At 38.0% G+C, this 17,464-nt stretch overlaps 1 protein-coding gene and 1 long non-coding RNA gene across 6 annotated transcripts in view; one reads left to right on the forward strand and one right to left on the reverse strand.

Moving 5' to 3' along the window:
• SAMSN1 (SAM domain, SH3 domain and nuclear localization signals 1) overlaps positions 1–7,355 on the forward strand; it is a 140,385-nt gene extending 133,030 nt beyond the window's left edge. For both annotated transcript variants that reach the window (XM_082689328.1, XM_082689327.1), the window contains one exon: positions 6,458–7,355. In XM_082689328.1, coding sequence (XP_082545454.1) covers positions 6,458–6,660 — 203 coding nt within the window. In that variant the 3' untranslated portion in view covers positions 6,661–7,355. The remainder of the gene's footprint in view (positions 1–6,457) is intronic.
• LOC309843716 overlaps positions 1–17,464 on the reverse strand; it is a 212,125-nt gene that overhangs the window by 105,895 nt on the left and 88,766 nt on the right. For all 4 annotated transcript variants that reach the window (XR_014300305.1, XR_014300306.1, XR_014300307.1 and 1 more), the window contains exon 2: positions 9,447–9,569. This is a non-coding gene — a long non-coding RNA (uncharacterized lncRNA). The remainder of the gene's footprint in view (positions 1–9,446; positions 9,570–17,464) is intronic.

Consider the following 17,464-nt stretch of genomic DNA (forward strand, 5'->3'; position numbering starts at 1 on the left):
TACCTAAATTAAATCTGGGGGGGGTGGGGCATGCAAAATTGCATTTACGATTGATGCCGTATTCCATATAATACAAAAAATAAAATGAATTGTAAACATTTTTAATCTTCTATCAGAGAACAGTGCCCAGAGTGGAGAGGCCATAGAACTGTCACCTCAGTCACCTAAGGCACTTGTAATGCACTTGTTTTTATATTGCACTCTGATGGTGGGCTAGGGTATTTTGTAATGATAACCCTGGTCAAACAAGACTGAATCTGCTGTTACCAGTACCTTCCCCAAGGCCCCTCCCACTGTGCTTTGCATTGAGTAGGTGGTTTACAGATGCTTGTAGGATGAAAAACAGCAAGGACAACAACAACAAACAAAAACACCCAGCAACAGCAAAACAACAAAGTCTTGCAGAATGAATTAACACGGAGGGAATAAAGAGATTTGTAAATCATAAGGAAGCTTTTTTCTGATTATAAACCTGAAGTCCCTAGCCATCCCGCCTCACGGATAAAAGTTTTTGTAGTAGGCAGATGGGTGTTGGTCTGGGTTGTCAAGATCTATGTCGCGTGTATGCTCACTGTGCTGCCTGTGTATATGCAAGAGTGTAAATGAGTACCTGTCTAGAGGACAAGAATGTAAAGCCTGTCAAAGTTTGAGATGTGCACACTTTTATATCCAGAAATTCCAGTTTTAGGAATTTGATGAATTTCAACATACCAACGCTAAAACTGCGAGTTAAACTATTACTACTTTTAAAGCATGAACTTCCCTCAGTAACTCATTTGTTAAATTAATTAGTATATGCAAACAAGGTCCTACAAAGGTACTAAGCGAATATAATGCGTACTGACATAAAAATATGTTTAAAACGGGACACCTACATGGTTTAGTCAGTTAAGTGTCTTGCCTTTGGCTCAGGTCATGATCCCAGGGTCCTGAGATCCAGCCCTGCATCAGACTCTCTGCTCAGCAGGGAGTCTGCTTCTCCCTCTCCCGCATCTCTTGCTTATGCTCTCTCTCTCTAATATATAAACTTTAAAAAAAAATACATTTTTTAAAAAATGTATTTAAAGTGTATTACCATCGAATGGTAATACCATTTAACATTAAATGGTAAAGGCAAATGATAGATCAGAAACATGCAGGATAACCCTATTTTTGTCAAATAATAGTTTTTTTTTTTAATCATGAAATCAGGTTGTTTCCCACCATCTCAATAGTTTATTCTATAAGAAAAATGAAACTGATTTCCCACAGCTCCTAAAGAGGCAATATATAATGATAGTTTTTAATCTTACTTAAAATAGTTTTATCCATATGGGTCCAATATGACAACGTAACCAATGGTCAAAATTTCCTGGGACCAAAGCCTTCCATAGGGGTGTCTAGCTGGGCAGAGTGGCACCCGTGCTGGTGCTGAACAGTTAGATCTCAGATGAGTGTGCCTCTGCCCTTACCAAAGCAGTCAGCATGATACAGTGGGAGGCTGCTGTGAATGGGAGGGCAAAGATTCACTCCCTGGCCCGTATCTCATCAGAAGGTAGACTCTGCTGTTACAACACAAAGAGAGGGGCACCTGGATGGTTAAGCCTCTGCCTTCGGCTCAGGTCATGATCTCAGGGTCCTGGGATCGAGCCCCGCATCGGGCTCTCTGCTCAGCAGGGAGCCTGTTTCCCCTTCTCTCTCTGCCTGCCTACGTATGATCTCCCTCTCTGAGTCATATAAATAAATAAAATCTTAAAAAAAAGAAAAAAAGGATGCAAAGAGAGATGTTCGAAAACAGGGAGCGGCATTTCAACTCCTATTCTTTCATGGCCTCGGGAAAACAAGAGCAACTGGTTGTTATTCCATGCAGGGATTCCTGTTTTCCATTTGTTGTTTTTCCAAATGACATGAATACCAAAAAGTCATTATTATAAAACTAACACGTTCAGGTGATTTAAGGATGTGCTTAAGATGAAATCAGAAATAACTTAGAGTTGTGCCATATTGTCTACTGGATGGTCCTCCTAGAACAACATTGCCTCTGGACAAATAAATACAGCCATAGTTACCTAGAGAATGTCTGAGTTTTGTTCTCAGTGACCCAAGTGGGGCTCCAACATGAAGCTACGGTTTTGTGCAATTCTCAGAGAGGATGACATAGGCTTGGTTTTGCCTCTTTGAACATGGCACCAGGAGAGAGAAGTAATTCAAAGATCCAAGAGATATCTTCATTTGAATTTCAACAAAATTTCTTATTTGATCTTTAATACCTATTTCCTTTAATTAACCCAAACATCACAATCTTTTTATTTAAAAAACTGCTTACTGAGCACTTGCATTGGCCAGGCATTTTCTTATGCCCTGTAGATTGCATTATTTTATAGTTTCCCCCAAAGAAACAGGAGCCTAAAGAAACAAAAGCTTCATACATAAGGCACAAAAGACAGTAAAGTCAAAATCTGGAATATTTGCGTGAAGAAAGTTGAGAAAAACCTATGTGAATATAGGACAGATTTCTCTCTTTTGGATATGAGAACTTTTCCCAGAATTAGGATTTAGTTTGAATTCTTTAAAGCTTTCATCACATTTAATATAATTGAGATTGCCTATACTTAATTAATTAAATGTCACAATTCCAATATAATTATTTTATGAATAATTATATTAGCTGTCTTCTGTTTTAATCACCATGCCACTTTTTATCTTTATCGATGACTATCTTAAAATGTTGAGCCACGGGCTTTACATGATTCCATAAAAATCTGGGTAAGAAATAAAATATTTTAATATTCAAATGAGTTCTTTATGACAAAATATCAAATAATCTCCTCTTAACCTGATTATTCTTAACCTTAACTTAACCTAATTTTATTATCATTATATAGAGTACAGAAATGTTTGGGGCTGCTTTCTGGCCTTCTGATGATGTTTGCTCTTAGCTGCCAGCAACAAGAGGCACACTTTTTCAAATTATTTAATATTTTCCAATATACCTAGATTTGAAAATGTATAGCCTTTGGAAGATTTGCAAACCATGCAGGGGCTTTACTGAAAAACTATATCGTCTTAATTTTTTGTTGTTTTTTAATTGAAATATAAGACATTATAGGTGATGTGAGAAATATAGAGAAAATCTATCTAAAATGTTAACACTTTCATTTGTGAATTATAAGCATAAGTCTGTTGGTCTTCACATAATTTTAGTAATAGAATACTTAATCATATAGATTGTTCTTTTTAACTTAACATTTTATCAGAAACATTTTGATATTAAAAAAATGCATTCATATCTCATATGGTAAGTCTGTAATTTTGGAGGCAAACTGTTTCTTATTCCAGTGTGTTATTTGCCTGGTTAGCTCAGATGATTGGATCATGGGCCAAAACTGATGAAGGTTATAGTTTCAATTTCTAGGTAGGTCAGTTAGCTTTACTCTGTTTCATGGCCACATGAAGGGGCTAAATGACTTAGAAAGAAAATGTGGACATAATGGCCTGAATTTATCCCCTGTGCTGGGAAAAGTACCCAGAGTACAAGACCTAGGTTTGTGCCAATCTGGAAGTCATTAGCATCAGGACGGAAAAAACAACAACAAAAAAATAAAGCAAAAGAAGGAAAACCCTGAGCCCCCCCAAACACAAAAACTGAATGCTATATAGCTTTTATTTCCTTAATATAACATAATGACCTGCCTTTTCTTTTTATAGTTAGAGTCGAGCGGCTCCAGCTGATCACCTGCCTAAAATTATTGCAAGCCTGGCGGGAAGCATTCAAGGAGGCAGAGTCATGTCTTCATTTCACTAGGAAATCATTTAGCAAATTACTGCTGTCCTGTAAATTGCTGCGCTGCGTAACTTTCATACTGAGAAACTATTTCCCTTTCTTCATAAAAATTGCAGACAAGAGGTTCCTATAATAAATAACCTGTATTTAAAACAAACCAATTCCCAGAATTTGGGGACGGTGATAGAGCACTTCTCAGGTGAAAATAAAAACAAATACATTTTATTACCAATATTTAAAAACTATATATTCTCTGTTAAAGTCAGATTTTCATTTATTGTTTGTTTACTTTGTTACTCTTTGAGGGGAATGGAGAGAGGCTTCTGAAGACAAAATAACAAGCTAAGTACTTATTTTTGGAAAGAAAAAGAACCAAGTTTGGAAATCAGAGCTCTTTAAGCCCAAGTCTTATATCTTGAAGAGAGTCCCACAATCAGTAATCAGCCTAAATAGAACATGGTATTGGGAGCAATTTTTACTATGCCAAGTTCTGTCTAAAATGTCGGTCTGAAGGGAAATAACTTAGTTCTTTTAATTTTGTGTTGAGGTGATAGGCCCAAATATAATCTGGGGCAAGGTGGCCTAGGATCACATTCCAAGTATGGTGAACCCTGCTGATGGAGCAGTAAGCATTACAAAAGGACTAATTTCTCTGGCCTTTTCCAGAAGCACTTGGATAATGAAACACAGAGCTGGTTCTTCCACTTCAGTGGCAAGAAGACAGAAAAGCAGAGGCAGGGGAGAAATCTTTCAGTCAGAGAAAGAGGTCCCATTTCAGTGCTGTCTTTTTGTAACAGACGGCTTTGGAAACAAAATTGAATGACTGATATTCACAAACATTAATGGATAGTAAGAAGTTTCACCCTACACTTAAAGATTGCTAAGACTAATAAAGAGGAAATGCTTCATGGTGGCTAACATTTTTAAACAGTCACATTCAATGCATAGTAAAAGTAAAGGTCTTGATATCTAGAACTTGTTATAACATCACTGGACTTAAATATCTGATACTTGAGTCCAAAACGTTAAAAATGTTGTGCAAACAGGGAGAAGATTCAGAAGAATGGCCCAAGCGTGGTTTTATTGGTGCAAATTAAAGCTTTGAGGAAAAGAGTAAAAGAACTATTATGATTCTGTTTGAAGATGAGTCTACGAAAATGATCTTTATCATTTTTTCCCAACCTTTCTCAACCAGTGTTCCTCATCGAAACCACAGAGTCCCAAAACTAATGTGACTCTTTTCTCAGTTCTTCTGTGGGTGGTGCATAAGAGAGTACCATTCTAGATCCATTGAGGAGATGTGAGTTCATTACATACAAGGCTGCCTTCGGGCAGCACGGCTCAATTCTCTCTCGTAAAGTATGTTGATAACAATTGGATACACAGTAGAACATGATGTTGGCAAGATATCTGAAGCCTAGAAAATGCAGTTAAAGAAGCAGGGTATCTGTAGACAAGATAAAGGGTGGATTTCCTAAAGCTAAATGACTTAGCATTTTACTTTCATAGAGTCTGTTGAGGAAAAGTACAGTTTCCTTCTTCCAGGATTTTGGAGCTGGGATTTATTTTCTTCTCACCAGAATAGGATGAAGTGCGTAGTCTCTGAAGGCGGAGGTCTTGTCCCGCCCTGCAGTGGGTGCGTTTGGTCCTTCCCAAGTGGAGTTATTCAAATGTCTAACGTGGAGAAGCTCTGAGGGTAGAAGGGGGAAAGAACTAGATATGCTGATAGGGCTGATGGGTGGTGGCCTGAGATACATCTCCTCCCCGAGGAACCCATCTCATGATGTGGGGAAGCACACATTTACCCAAGTCAGGGAAGTCTTGACATTGACCAAGAGAACTCTGACGGTAAAGGCTTCTTGAGAAGATTAGAACTTCATAGTGCTGCCTAGGTTCTTCAAAATATCTTTTGTGACATCTCTAGTATTAATTTCTTTTCAAAGAAAATGTCTGTTGAATCTAGAATACTGACTTGATAACACAGTTACCAATCTGAATATAAATAATTGTTCTTCAGAATTATAAAGATGTAGAAAGACTAAATAAGGCAGAGTCAATGAAAATGGTGGTGTTTTACTATCTAAAAGCAACCTGGTTTCTATGTTAATTTTTATGGTGAACGCAGACATAGGAAAATTTTGAGTACTTTTAAAGTTTTTTTTAGTTAAATTCCAAGTAATTGAAGTCCTACTATCTGTTGTTGCCCAGAGAGATATTTTATTCATGACTCCACGTTATCATGATTCTAGAACTGTCCACAAAGATCACTATTGAGTTAGATTATACATTTAAACTACAAGTGACTTTTTCTAATGTTACTTTAAGGAGTATTTGGACAAGGCATCAGTCAAACTGTGGATACAATCTGCTTTCTCTGGCAACTTATCATTAATGTAAAATGAGAGTCCATATTGATCTTCGCTTATGCAAGCAGTTCACATGAATTCCATGAAACTGCAAGTGAGCAAAAAAAAAAAAAAAAAAAAAGGCAAACTTTGTCTTCTAGGAAAGCAGGGCTTGAATATTTGAGTGCAAATATCTCTTTTATAATAAACAAATACATTGTTTACTCACGGAAGTTTCAAATGTAACGAAGTCAAGGTTGGTACAGTTAAAATAGCTCAAAGACGAATGAGTACATGAATAAAACTTGTTTTGCCTTCTCTTAACTGCTGCCCTCTTTTCCATTTACAGCTATTCAAGAGCAAGAAGATGAATCTGTGCCCCTATCCTTAAGCCCAGACAACTCCCTAAATAAGTCACAGTTAGACGACTGCCCAAGGGACTCTGGTTGTTATATCTCATCAGAAAATTCAGATAATGGCAAAGAAGATCTGGAGTCTGAAAATCTCTCTGACATGGTACGGAAGATTACTATCACAGAGCCAAGTGACTGAACACACATTCTCAACTATATATCTACAAACGCATTCCATTTTAACTCTACTTGAACTAAAAGATCAAATAAATGGGAGAGAAAGAAAATATTTGGCGACACAACCTAAGGAGAAAGTGTTTTAATCTGAATGATTTTATATAAAAGTTCATGTCTCTAACATTCCCAATTATTGTAAATAGTATGTATATTTATTATTTTAAATGCTACATGTTAATATTTCACTTGCCTGTATTAGAAAAGGCATAGTATAAGTCTTTGATATGTGTGACATAAGCTATAGTCAGCTTTGTTTAAGTGTGAAATGATAAATTCTGCAGGAAAAATCTTTTTTTCATACTTGTTGGTTTTGCATTTGTGTCTGTTATTCAATAAATAGTAATGAAGCATGTGTCTGTTTAACCAACTGTCCAAGCAGCATTCACACTCATTTTTATACTTAATGGGAAAGCGTGAGTTAATACTGGAGGCATTTTATCCTGATCCACAGTGGAGTTTCAGAAATTATTTTTTGTTAATTTCTTCACTGTTATCTGGCATAAAAGTATAGATAACAAGATGTTGTTGACTCTCGTTGAGTAAAATGAATTTTAATAATTGTACAGATGTTTCATCTTTAATTGTAAATATTTTAAATTGTGAAACACCTTAATTTTAAATAATAAAAAGAACTATGTGCATTTGCTATTTTCCAGACTACTAGTACTTAAATGTATTTTTATATTAGACCTCTAGACAAAATATCTATTACCAGAAGTTTTATAGTCTGTCTGATATACAGCATATATATGTGTATATGGATATACACATATATATACGATTCCCAAATGAATTACCTCACTTCCATCTGTCTCCTTAACCCCAGGTCTGTGTTATCCAACTTCCTGAACACTTCTATGTATCAGTCAGCTCAGGCTTCCATAATAAAATATCATAGACTGGGTGGCTTAAACAACAGAAACTTATTTTCTTAGAATTCTGAAGGCCAAAAGTTCAGGATCATGTTGCAGCACGGCTGGATTCTAATGAGAGCTCTTTCTGGCTCACAGATAGCTGCCTTCTCACCGTGTCATCACATGTCAGAGATAGCAAGCTTTCCGGTGATTTTTTCTTAGAAGGGCACTGATCCAATCACGAAGGCCCCACCTTCACATCCTCATTTAAACCTAATTATCTCCCCAAAACACCATCTACAAATACCATATACGGGGTGGGGGCTAATGCTTCAACATTCAAATTTGTGGGGAAAGGAGTCCAACATAGGACTCTAGAAGCTTCAGATCAACATACCCAAATCTCTGACTTTTCTCTACAAATTTGTCTCTGCTTTTTTATTCCAAACAAAGCTCTTTCTTTAATGATGCCAGTGCCCAACCAGTTACTCCAAACAGAAAATCATTTCTCATATCATCTCATAGATCCAATTCTCACAGATTCAGTATGTAATCAAGTCCTACCTCTAGAAGTCCTTTGCCATTCATGACTTTGTATCCCTTCCCATGGCTGCTGTCTTGCTTTGGAACCTCATGAGCTCATTTATGAAATAGTGCAATAGCTTTCCAACTGACCCCTATTCTACCAGGGCCCTACCTTTTAATCCATCCTCCACACAACCTCCGGAAAGGTCCGACATTTGAATCAAATCATGACTTCCAGCTTGAAGTTGTTTTTTTGCTTTGTTTTGTTTTATAGCTCCTCACTATCTTCAGTATAATATTTGAACTTTCTTCCAGGATATATAAGGTTCTTCTCAACCACTTATTACCTACTCTATGAATCAGATCTTTCCTCCCCCTCGTCTCACTCTACACTCTCTATAATCTACGTGCAATTCCACAAATTCACAATTTCTTTTGTGACTTTTCTTATGCTATTTATTTTTCTGGAGTGGCTTCTGCTATTTTTTTTTTTTTTTAACATCCAAGAGTTTCCCTTTGTTTTCTGTTTTAAGATTTCACAAAAGTCACTTACTCTGTGAAGCCTTCCATGATTTCCTCTGGGTTTCCTTAGCAACTTGTATTTCTGTTTATAGCATTTTATTAAACTTTATCTATTTCAGAGGCACTTATCTTTCCACAAGACCACGATCTCCTTGTGACAGAGGCTACTTTGTTTAGCTTTGTAATCTCTGATGCCTGGTACTAGATCTGTACAGAGTGGGCATTTAGGAAGCATTTGCTGGAGGGCAACGAATATAATAATTTTTCCCATATAACCTATTCTGTATTTACATCTAAATCAATGTACTTAGTCTATAGGTAAATACTGTAGTGATATAGTGATATATAGTGATACTATATATCATTCCAAAGTGATCTAAACATTTCTCTAATAAATAAAACACAATACCTTAGGAAGAATCAGGAAACACAAAGTGTTATTTTAAATGCTGGGAGACATTATTACACTGTTAATTTCTAGTATATTTTTCCAGATCCATGAGATTTACTCCCATATGCAGTGCTCAGGTCTGGAGTAAATCACATGCCTACTCCTATTCTTCCCCCTCCACAGAAGGAAATAGTGTTTTAATTTCAAATTTCCAACATGCTGCCTCCATCATGGTCCTGCTCCTGACTATGGCTACAACTCTAAATAGATTATTCTAGGATCTCCTTGGACACAGCACAGCCTCTGACCATAATTTTTAAACTTTAATCAACCTGCTGCCTCAGGGAATTCCAGAGAGTACAGCTTCTTTATGAGGACAGCAAGAAATTTGTAGGTTAGGAAGCATGTAAGGAACTGTTTGATTGTAAAATGGCAGAAATCGCTGGTGAAGCTTACCCAGCCGCAACTTCTTTTCCTTCAGAATAAAGATCTGGTACCCAGTTCGAGGATTTAGGGAAATGCTTTTGAGCAGAAGTGCTGCAAAGTCCTTGAGGAGGCTGAGGAAGAGAGACTGGATTCCTACAAAGAGAGAAGGAGGGAGGAGTGGAAACACCATGAGGTTCAAGTTACCAGAAGGACGGCCCCATCACATAGCACAATGTGAAAAGGACACCTGTAGCAAAAGCATGTCTCAGACTCAAGGAGTCCTGAGGCTCTCGATTTTACCTGTTGGATCCCTGCGGCTCGCTTTCCTTGGGTTTTTCTCTCGACCGTGCAAGCTGGATACAGAGAAGTAAAAAGGCTAGACGTAGTTTAGCCAAGGTTGTAAGGTAGTTGAAAGTCTTAGACTTTTGGCTGCCTTCGACTAGGAGACAGACAGGAGTCTTAGCCTTTCAAGAGTGGATGGGAAGGTGGTTAGAATGTGACATTTTCATGGTTCCCAGATGGCTTTGTGTTTCCAGGTTGCAATGTGGTGAGAGTCCTGGCCTCAGTCATTTCTTTATTCACACAACAATTCTGAGACATGGAATGCATATGCTGCCCAAGACTATGCCAATGAAGGCCTCTGGATCATAGAATCTGCACGAGAATCTTGCCATAGCCTGTCACTGGAATAAGCTGTCTCTCGGTACAGAAAGATTGTAAAAACTGTTCTGGGATGACGTGATTGCTCTGATCCCAAGAACATCTTATGTTTACAAATTCAAGTGTATGGTGAAAGTATGCCTAGTTAGAGAAATTTTAATCCAGATAAACAGATAAAATCTCCATAATACTTTTTTTGTTAAGAACAAAAATGAACTCTTTTCAATTCTACCCCCTCGATTCTATTGCCGATACAAGTACCAATATACTTTCACTCTGAAATTTGTTATCAGAAGCTTTTCTTTTTTATCAATTAAACTTCCAAGATAGTTACTAAAATAACTCTTAAAACTTCTAAAATGATAGCTCAAGATTGTCAGGTTTTAGACAACATCTAATTCACTGAGGTTAGTCAAGCGCCTTGCAACTTCCTGAGTGAGGCCAAATTGATGACATGATGACATTTCATGTTGAGAAACTTCCGTTACAAACCTAAGTTCTGAGAAAAATAGTATGAAGAAATTGTAGATACTCTGTCACACCACACACGCACACACTTCCATCCCCTCCACACCAACAAAGAAAACCGTTCGACTAATCAGGACACACAGCATGTCATGCTAGAATTATGTAAAGGTTGAGAGAAAAATGAATAGGAACTAAATATAGGTAAAAGAACAGCAGTTTCTAAATATGACCAGGTTTCCTGGTTACCGAAATAAGATCAAAGGAACCCTTACTTTAGGCTACCCCCTGTCCTACCATTGAATTCATCTGATCACATCCAATGTTGACCTAGAGGTCCTGGTTTGAGCACTGTGTGACTTTGTGTAAGTCACTTAGCCTCTGAGCTTAGGTTTTTTGGGTTTTCTTATCCTCTATGAAATACGATACTAACATTTCATATTTCTGTGCTGGTTAAATGAGATAATGTACACAAAACATTCGGCACAGTGCATGTTACGTGAATAAAAACTGATATCTGAACACAAAATGAAAGCAGTGCACATGTTACCATAATACAGGCCTGGGCTTGTAGTTATTTGAAATTCTTCAGACACTGATTGTCTGAGGGCTAGGACAACCATGTTGTGCCACAGCAGTGAGAATCTGCGGATTTAACAGAACCTCACAGATAATGACCATTTTGTTATGACAGAATATTTCTTTGTCAGGTTCTGATAGATTAGAAAGAGGCCATGTTGCGTTTAGCTTTGATTCCTCACACTTGGCACATAATAGGAATAATCATTTTTTAAAAGATTTTATTTATTTATTTGACAGACAGAGATCACAAGTAGGCAGAGAGGCAGGCAGAGAAAGAGGGGGAAGCAGGCTCCCTGCCAAGCAGAGACCCTGATGCGGGACTTGATCCCAGGACCCTGAGATCAAAGACTGAGCCAAAGGCAGAGTCTTTAAACTACTGAGCCACCCAGGCACCCCAGGAATAATCATTTTTAAAGACCAAACGATTTGAGTATATAAGTAACTGCTTATATTCATGAATAAAATTAAATCAATGAAAGATGTGGGGTTATTACTCTTAATACTGCACCTTGGGCCTCCCTGGTTTTTATAATATGGAGTTGCAGCTCATTGTGCTGTAGCCCACACAGAAGCCCTTAGAAGGACACCCTAAATGCAGATTTTTACATATTTACAAAGTTAATGGCACTTAGGCAAATGATCTGCTGTGGGAAAATCACAGTGCAGAGGAAAATACAAGCTTTTCATCACTCTCCCTTTCTTTCTTCATCATGCAAACTTCTCACATTTGAATCACCAACAGTCTGAGTATTAGTGCATCTGCGTGATGTCTATTATAAATTAAGAAGCCATGATGGAAAAATCTTTAAAATGGCATTAGGGTGTTCGGAGATCTCCTTAGACCTCCTGGGATCCCAGGTGGGCCTGAAATGCAGGGCACTGTTCCCTCAGAGAGCCGGAGTGGAATCCTGGTGCAGAAGGCGAACGGGATCGTTTTCCTCTCGGACTTTTTGGGCGCCACGCCAAGTGAATGGGCAGGAATCATTCCATTTGCAGAGTAAAATGGGGTGAAAAGCTCTTCTGGCACACTTTGTCCATATAAATTATACTTGTTTGCAATTCATCAACTCCTCCTCTACTTTATATCCATATGTAATGTAAATGATCGTCTTTCTCTGAAGCTCCGTAATGATGCGCAGCTCCAAAATGTGATATAATCAGCTAAAAGAGAGCAGATGGAAGTTTTTTCCCCAATATGCATATTCATAAAAAAAAATAGAGAACTCAACAAAAGGAGATACATAAGTACTTGTACCCGGAGGGCTGCGGCATGGACTTATGTACAAAAGTAAGTGGGTTTTCTGCAACTATTTCATTCTTGAAGCCTTTGCTCATTCATTCCTGCAACAATCATTGAAAATGCTCTGGGGGAAAAAAAAAAACCTGCCCTTCCATAGAGCATTTTCCTTAAGATTTTTTGTTTTGTTTTGTTTTGTTTTTTACTGCACCTTAGAACTCATGGTTCAGGAAATAATGGTTAGAATATTTTACTAGAGGAAATATGATTAAAATGGTAAACCATGAAAAAAGCAAAGACTTCACTGTCCCTTTAGTAACACAAACTACAGACATTAAAATTCGCACTGTTATACTAGAAAAAGCTGTATAGAGAGAACAATGAACTGTCTGGATATCATTAACTATACATATATGTATTTTAAATATCTGAGTCCTCAGAGGGTAAGGTGGTTCATACTAGAAATTTTGTTAATGAAAACGGCAGTACGAGATATCGTGAAGGAAAGCAACCATGAAAGAAAATTTAGGAACGGAGTGAAACAACAAAGAGACGCAAGAAAATCATTCAAAGTGTGGCTACGAGTTTTGGTCTTGTAACCAAAGAAGTGGTATTTAGACCAAAATTAGAGGTTTCTGACCATGTATGTCTTCTTCCAGAGCCCCTCTCCATATGTGAAGCGCTGGTGTTCATTGAGAGAGGCTCCGCTATGGACTACTGTATCCTTGATCTGTGCCCTCAGGTTCCTGTTGGGAACAATGAGTGGGAAGCCCCATTAGGAGACCTGGGGGGTTGGGGGGAAGGAGACTGTGGGGAGAGAGGAATAAGGTCAGTGTCTTTATTTGCTCCATGACATCACCTTGTGTTACCTGTCTCAGTCAAAGGTCACTAGTCACCCAAAATTGTCATTCTGTATCTGACTCTCTGACCTTCAGATTTTGCTAACTGCTCCTTTCTCTCATCTCCAAAAGCTTAGATTTAACAACAGCTCTGTGGCTTGCTAGCTCACTCTCTGTACAGACTTGAATGGTTCCCTTACCCTCCACCCTGCCCATATCTTTGCAACTAAGCCGGCCTTGAATTATCCTAATTTGGTCATGCCATCAACTTCCTGTTGGTAGCCAGACTAGTGCCCTGATCCCCCACCGTTCATGATTTTAAGTTACTTAGATCATGTTCTTGAGTCAAATGAGCACTGCTCTGTGACTCCAGCATAACTTTATTTACATGGTCTCAGGACATGACTATCTGTCTCGCTATTAGCCTCCATCCTTCCTGACCAAAGCTTCAGGGTAAAGCATTTCCACTAACACTAGCGAAACTCATGCCCTTTTCCCCCTTTCAATTCCTCATCCACCTGTCTCATGAGTCCACACACATACTTCTTTTTTCTACACAGCTAAGAATCCCTGGAATAGGGATGAATGACAGCACATAAATGGAGGTTTTCGTGGTGCAACTGAGCCATCTAACTGCATGGAACACATGTTCTATCTTTTACTAGTAACCAAGCTCACAGTATTTTGCTATGAAACATGGGGTCATTTCCATTGGGACAATATACCATCTACCAACATTAATATCCATCCATCAACTATGTAATAAAACAGAATGAACTTTGCTGCTTTTAGCTGCTTGCTACCTAATCAGAAAAACTTGACATTAATAACATTTTGGGTTTTTTTGTGAATGTGATGGCACATAGATACTGGAATTTTACTAGCAAATTTTTGTTGCTGAAATTCTTAATTCTAAGTTATATTTCACCTACTGTATCACTCACTAACATGGGTCTCTCAGACACAAAGCCTTGGGCTTCTTGATCTCAAAAGAGGTTATTGTAAAATATGGATGCCCAGATAATTTGCATGATTAATGAAAATATGTTTTAGAATATTAAACATTTAAGATGTTAGCATTTAGTAGGCTTTCTGACAGAAGTTAAAAGACTATTAGAATGACTGATGAATTGCTACAGTACATTAGCCCTCAGAACAGGGAATGTGCTAGAGGACATTTATGTAACTTCTTAGTGTTCTTGGTGTTTTTTTTTTCCCTCTCTCTCTCTCTCTTTTTTTTTCTTTCCCTTTCCAACTAAGCTATCCTTTTTTGACCTTGGATCAGTTGTAAATGACCAGGCAGGGGACTTTGCAAAGTTTGGAGAATCTTGAAAATTACACGGAAACCCAATGACAGAGGGACAAAGAAAGCAATTGTATTAGCCAGGGTTTTATACCTAATAGCTGGTACATAGTAGGAGATGAATAAAAATGTATCAAAGAAATGAAACATCTTCTTTCACGGTTCAAATACCTTACCTCAACACAGTGGAAAAAATGAAACAGAAAATTCTTCCCTGTGCAGTGACAAGGTCACTGGCAGTTTAGTGGTTCATAACCAGGGAATATAGATACACTTGGCTCTTTCCACCTGTTAGGAACTGGCTTTCAGAATGAAGCTCCACCAACTGATCTCTTTCTGGAGCCTTTTGTTTTTTGATTGCTGCAGAGCTCATCAGAACCTCTTTAGTCATTTATGTCTTCCTCTTGTTATCCTTACAGATGAAATATGCCAGGAAGGACTCTCACGGAGGTGTTCATCTCCCCACTGGGTAAAAAGTGAAATACCATTGAAAAGGTAGGACCACAAAAAATACCAAAATAAATCTTTAAGGTAGGAGCAATAAACTGCTTAATGGCCTTGCTTTGGGAGAGACAATTAACATTACTTTAATTTATGTGAAGTATTATCATGAAGTTATGAGCTCCCTCTCTGAGCCCTACTTGCCAAAGCCTGCTTCTTTAGGCAGCATTTCCCTTATAGCATTATTTACATTATAGTTTCTCCAGCACTCACTAATTATAGGGTACCTCATTCCTGCGTCAGTGAGCGTAGAGAGAAATACACTATTATATATCATCTAGAATGCCACTACTTAGTAACATAAAAATGGGCAGCACAAAAATGCAGTAGGCTGAATAATTGCCCCCCCACCTCTGCAAAGGACAGAAGATCCTAGTCTAACAGAACCTCTTAAGTGTTACCTTATTTGGGAAAAGGGTCTTTGCAGATGTGATTAAACGTGGGATATTGAGACAGGGAGATTCTCCTGAATTATCTTGGTGGGCCCTAAATATAATTACAGGTGTCCTTATAAAAGAGAGAAAGAGATTTCTTTCACAATGAAGAGAAGGCAGTATGAAGACAGAGCAAAGAAGACTGAAGGTGCTGTCTTTGACGATTCAACTGATGGGGCCATAAACCGAGGAATGCGGACAGCTTTCAGAAACTGCAAGAAGGAAGGAATGGATCCTCTTCTACAGACTCTACATGTGTGGCCCAGCAGACATATCGGAATTTTGGTCCAGTGATAACTGATTCTGAACTCTGACTTCCAGAATAAGGAGAAAATAAAATTCTATTGTTTGAAGCCATCCAGTTTGTGATCACTTTTTTTTGAAGTCTTTATTTATTTATTTGACAGACAGAGACACAGCAAGAGAGGGAACACAAGCAGGGGGAGTGGAAGAGGAAGAAGCATTCTTCCCCCCCCACCCCCCAACCCCTGAGCAGGGAGCTGGATGTGGGAGGCTCTACCCCATGACCCTAGGATCATGACCTGAGTCAAAGGCAAAAGCTTAATGACTGAACCAACCAGGCATCCCAAGTTTGTGATAATTTGTTATGGCAGCCACAGAAAACTCATACAGTAAGTTAAACAATCCCAGCCTTAAACAAAAGGTTAGTGACCCCTACTCATGGTCCTTATAGCAGACCATGAGAAAAATTTATATTATTAACAACCAGTTTAATGCAAAAGAATATTGACATATATATCTGTTGAAACCTATGTATATTGTTCTTCACTTATACGTGTGTTATGAGAATATATTCAAGCAACTCAGTTTTTTTAAACAGGAAAAAAGGTTCTTTCAACAAAATAATGAATTTATAAATATGAAAGTCAAATACATACTATTTTTATCCTTCAGATGTTTCAAAATTTCATTTACTAAGAGTACACTTTTTTCCATCCCCTCCTAGAACGTAGCTATTATGGGCTAAAAGATAATACAAATTTAAAACATTCTTTTTTTTTTTTTTTAGACTTTATTTATTTACTTGACAGAGACAAAGAGATCACAAGTAGGCAGAGAGAGAGAGGAAAGCAGACTCCCCGCTGAACAGAGAGCCCAACGCAGGGCTCGATCCCAGGACCCTGAGATCATGACCTGGGCCAAAGTCAGAGGCTGAACCCACTGAGCCACCCATGCTCCCCTAAAACATTCCATTAAAGCAAAAACACCCTGATTTTGGCCTTACTAAGAATAGAAGCTTCCTTTGAGACTTGGAAATATGTTTTGCTGAAAGAAAAATGACTTTTTTTTTTACCATGACTTATTTATTCCTTCATCAAATATTTATTGAACAAGTTCTAGGCACCTGAAAACTATACTAGGCTCTGGAAATAGCAAGATGAACAGCCATAGCACCTATTCTCAAGAAGCTGGGAGTTCAGTGTGCTCCTTTGGCAAATGTGTAAATAAATAAATTCTTATGAAGTGTGAAAAGCTAAAGTAGTTACCTAAGCAAGTGATATGGAAGCAAGATTTAAAAATAAATCATTCATTTTAGAACCAGATGATTCTTTTTTTCCCCCTTTTTCAGTCACATCTTTATTTCCCTTTCTTTCTTTCTTTCTTTCTTTCTTTCTTTCTTTCTTTCTCTCTTTCTTTCTTTCTTTGTTAATATTTAATGTATTATTTGCCCCAGGGGTACAGGTGTGTGAATCATCAGGTTTATACACTTCACAGCACTCACCATAGCACATACCTTCCCCAATGTCCATAATCCCACCACCCTCTCTCTACCCTCCCTTCCCCCCAGCAACCCTCAGTTTGTTTTGGAAGACTAAGAGTCTCTTACGGTTGGTCTCCCTCCCTAACCCATCTTATTTTATTTTTTCCCTCCCTACCCCCCATGACTCCCCGCCCTGCCTCTCAAATTCCTCATATCAGAGAAATTGTATGATAATTGTCTTTCTCAGAACCAGATAATTCTATGAGTTGGAGAAGAGGTCAGTTGTGTCTGGGTATTTGCAAGA

This window comes from Mustela nivalis, assembly GCF_964662115.1.
Source record: "Mustela nivalis genome assembly, chromosome: 1".
NCBI lineage: Eukaryota > Metazoa > Chordata > Mammalia > Carnivora > Mustelidae > Mustela > Mustela nivalis.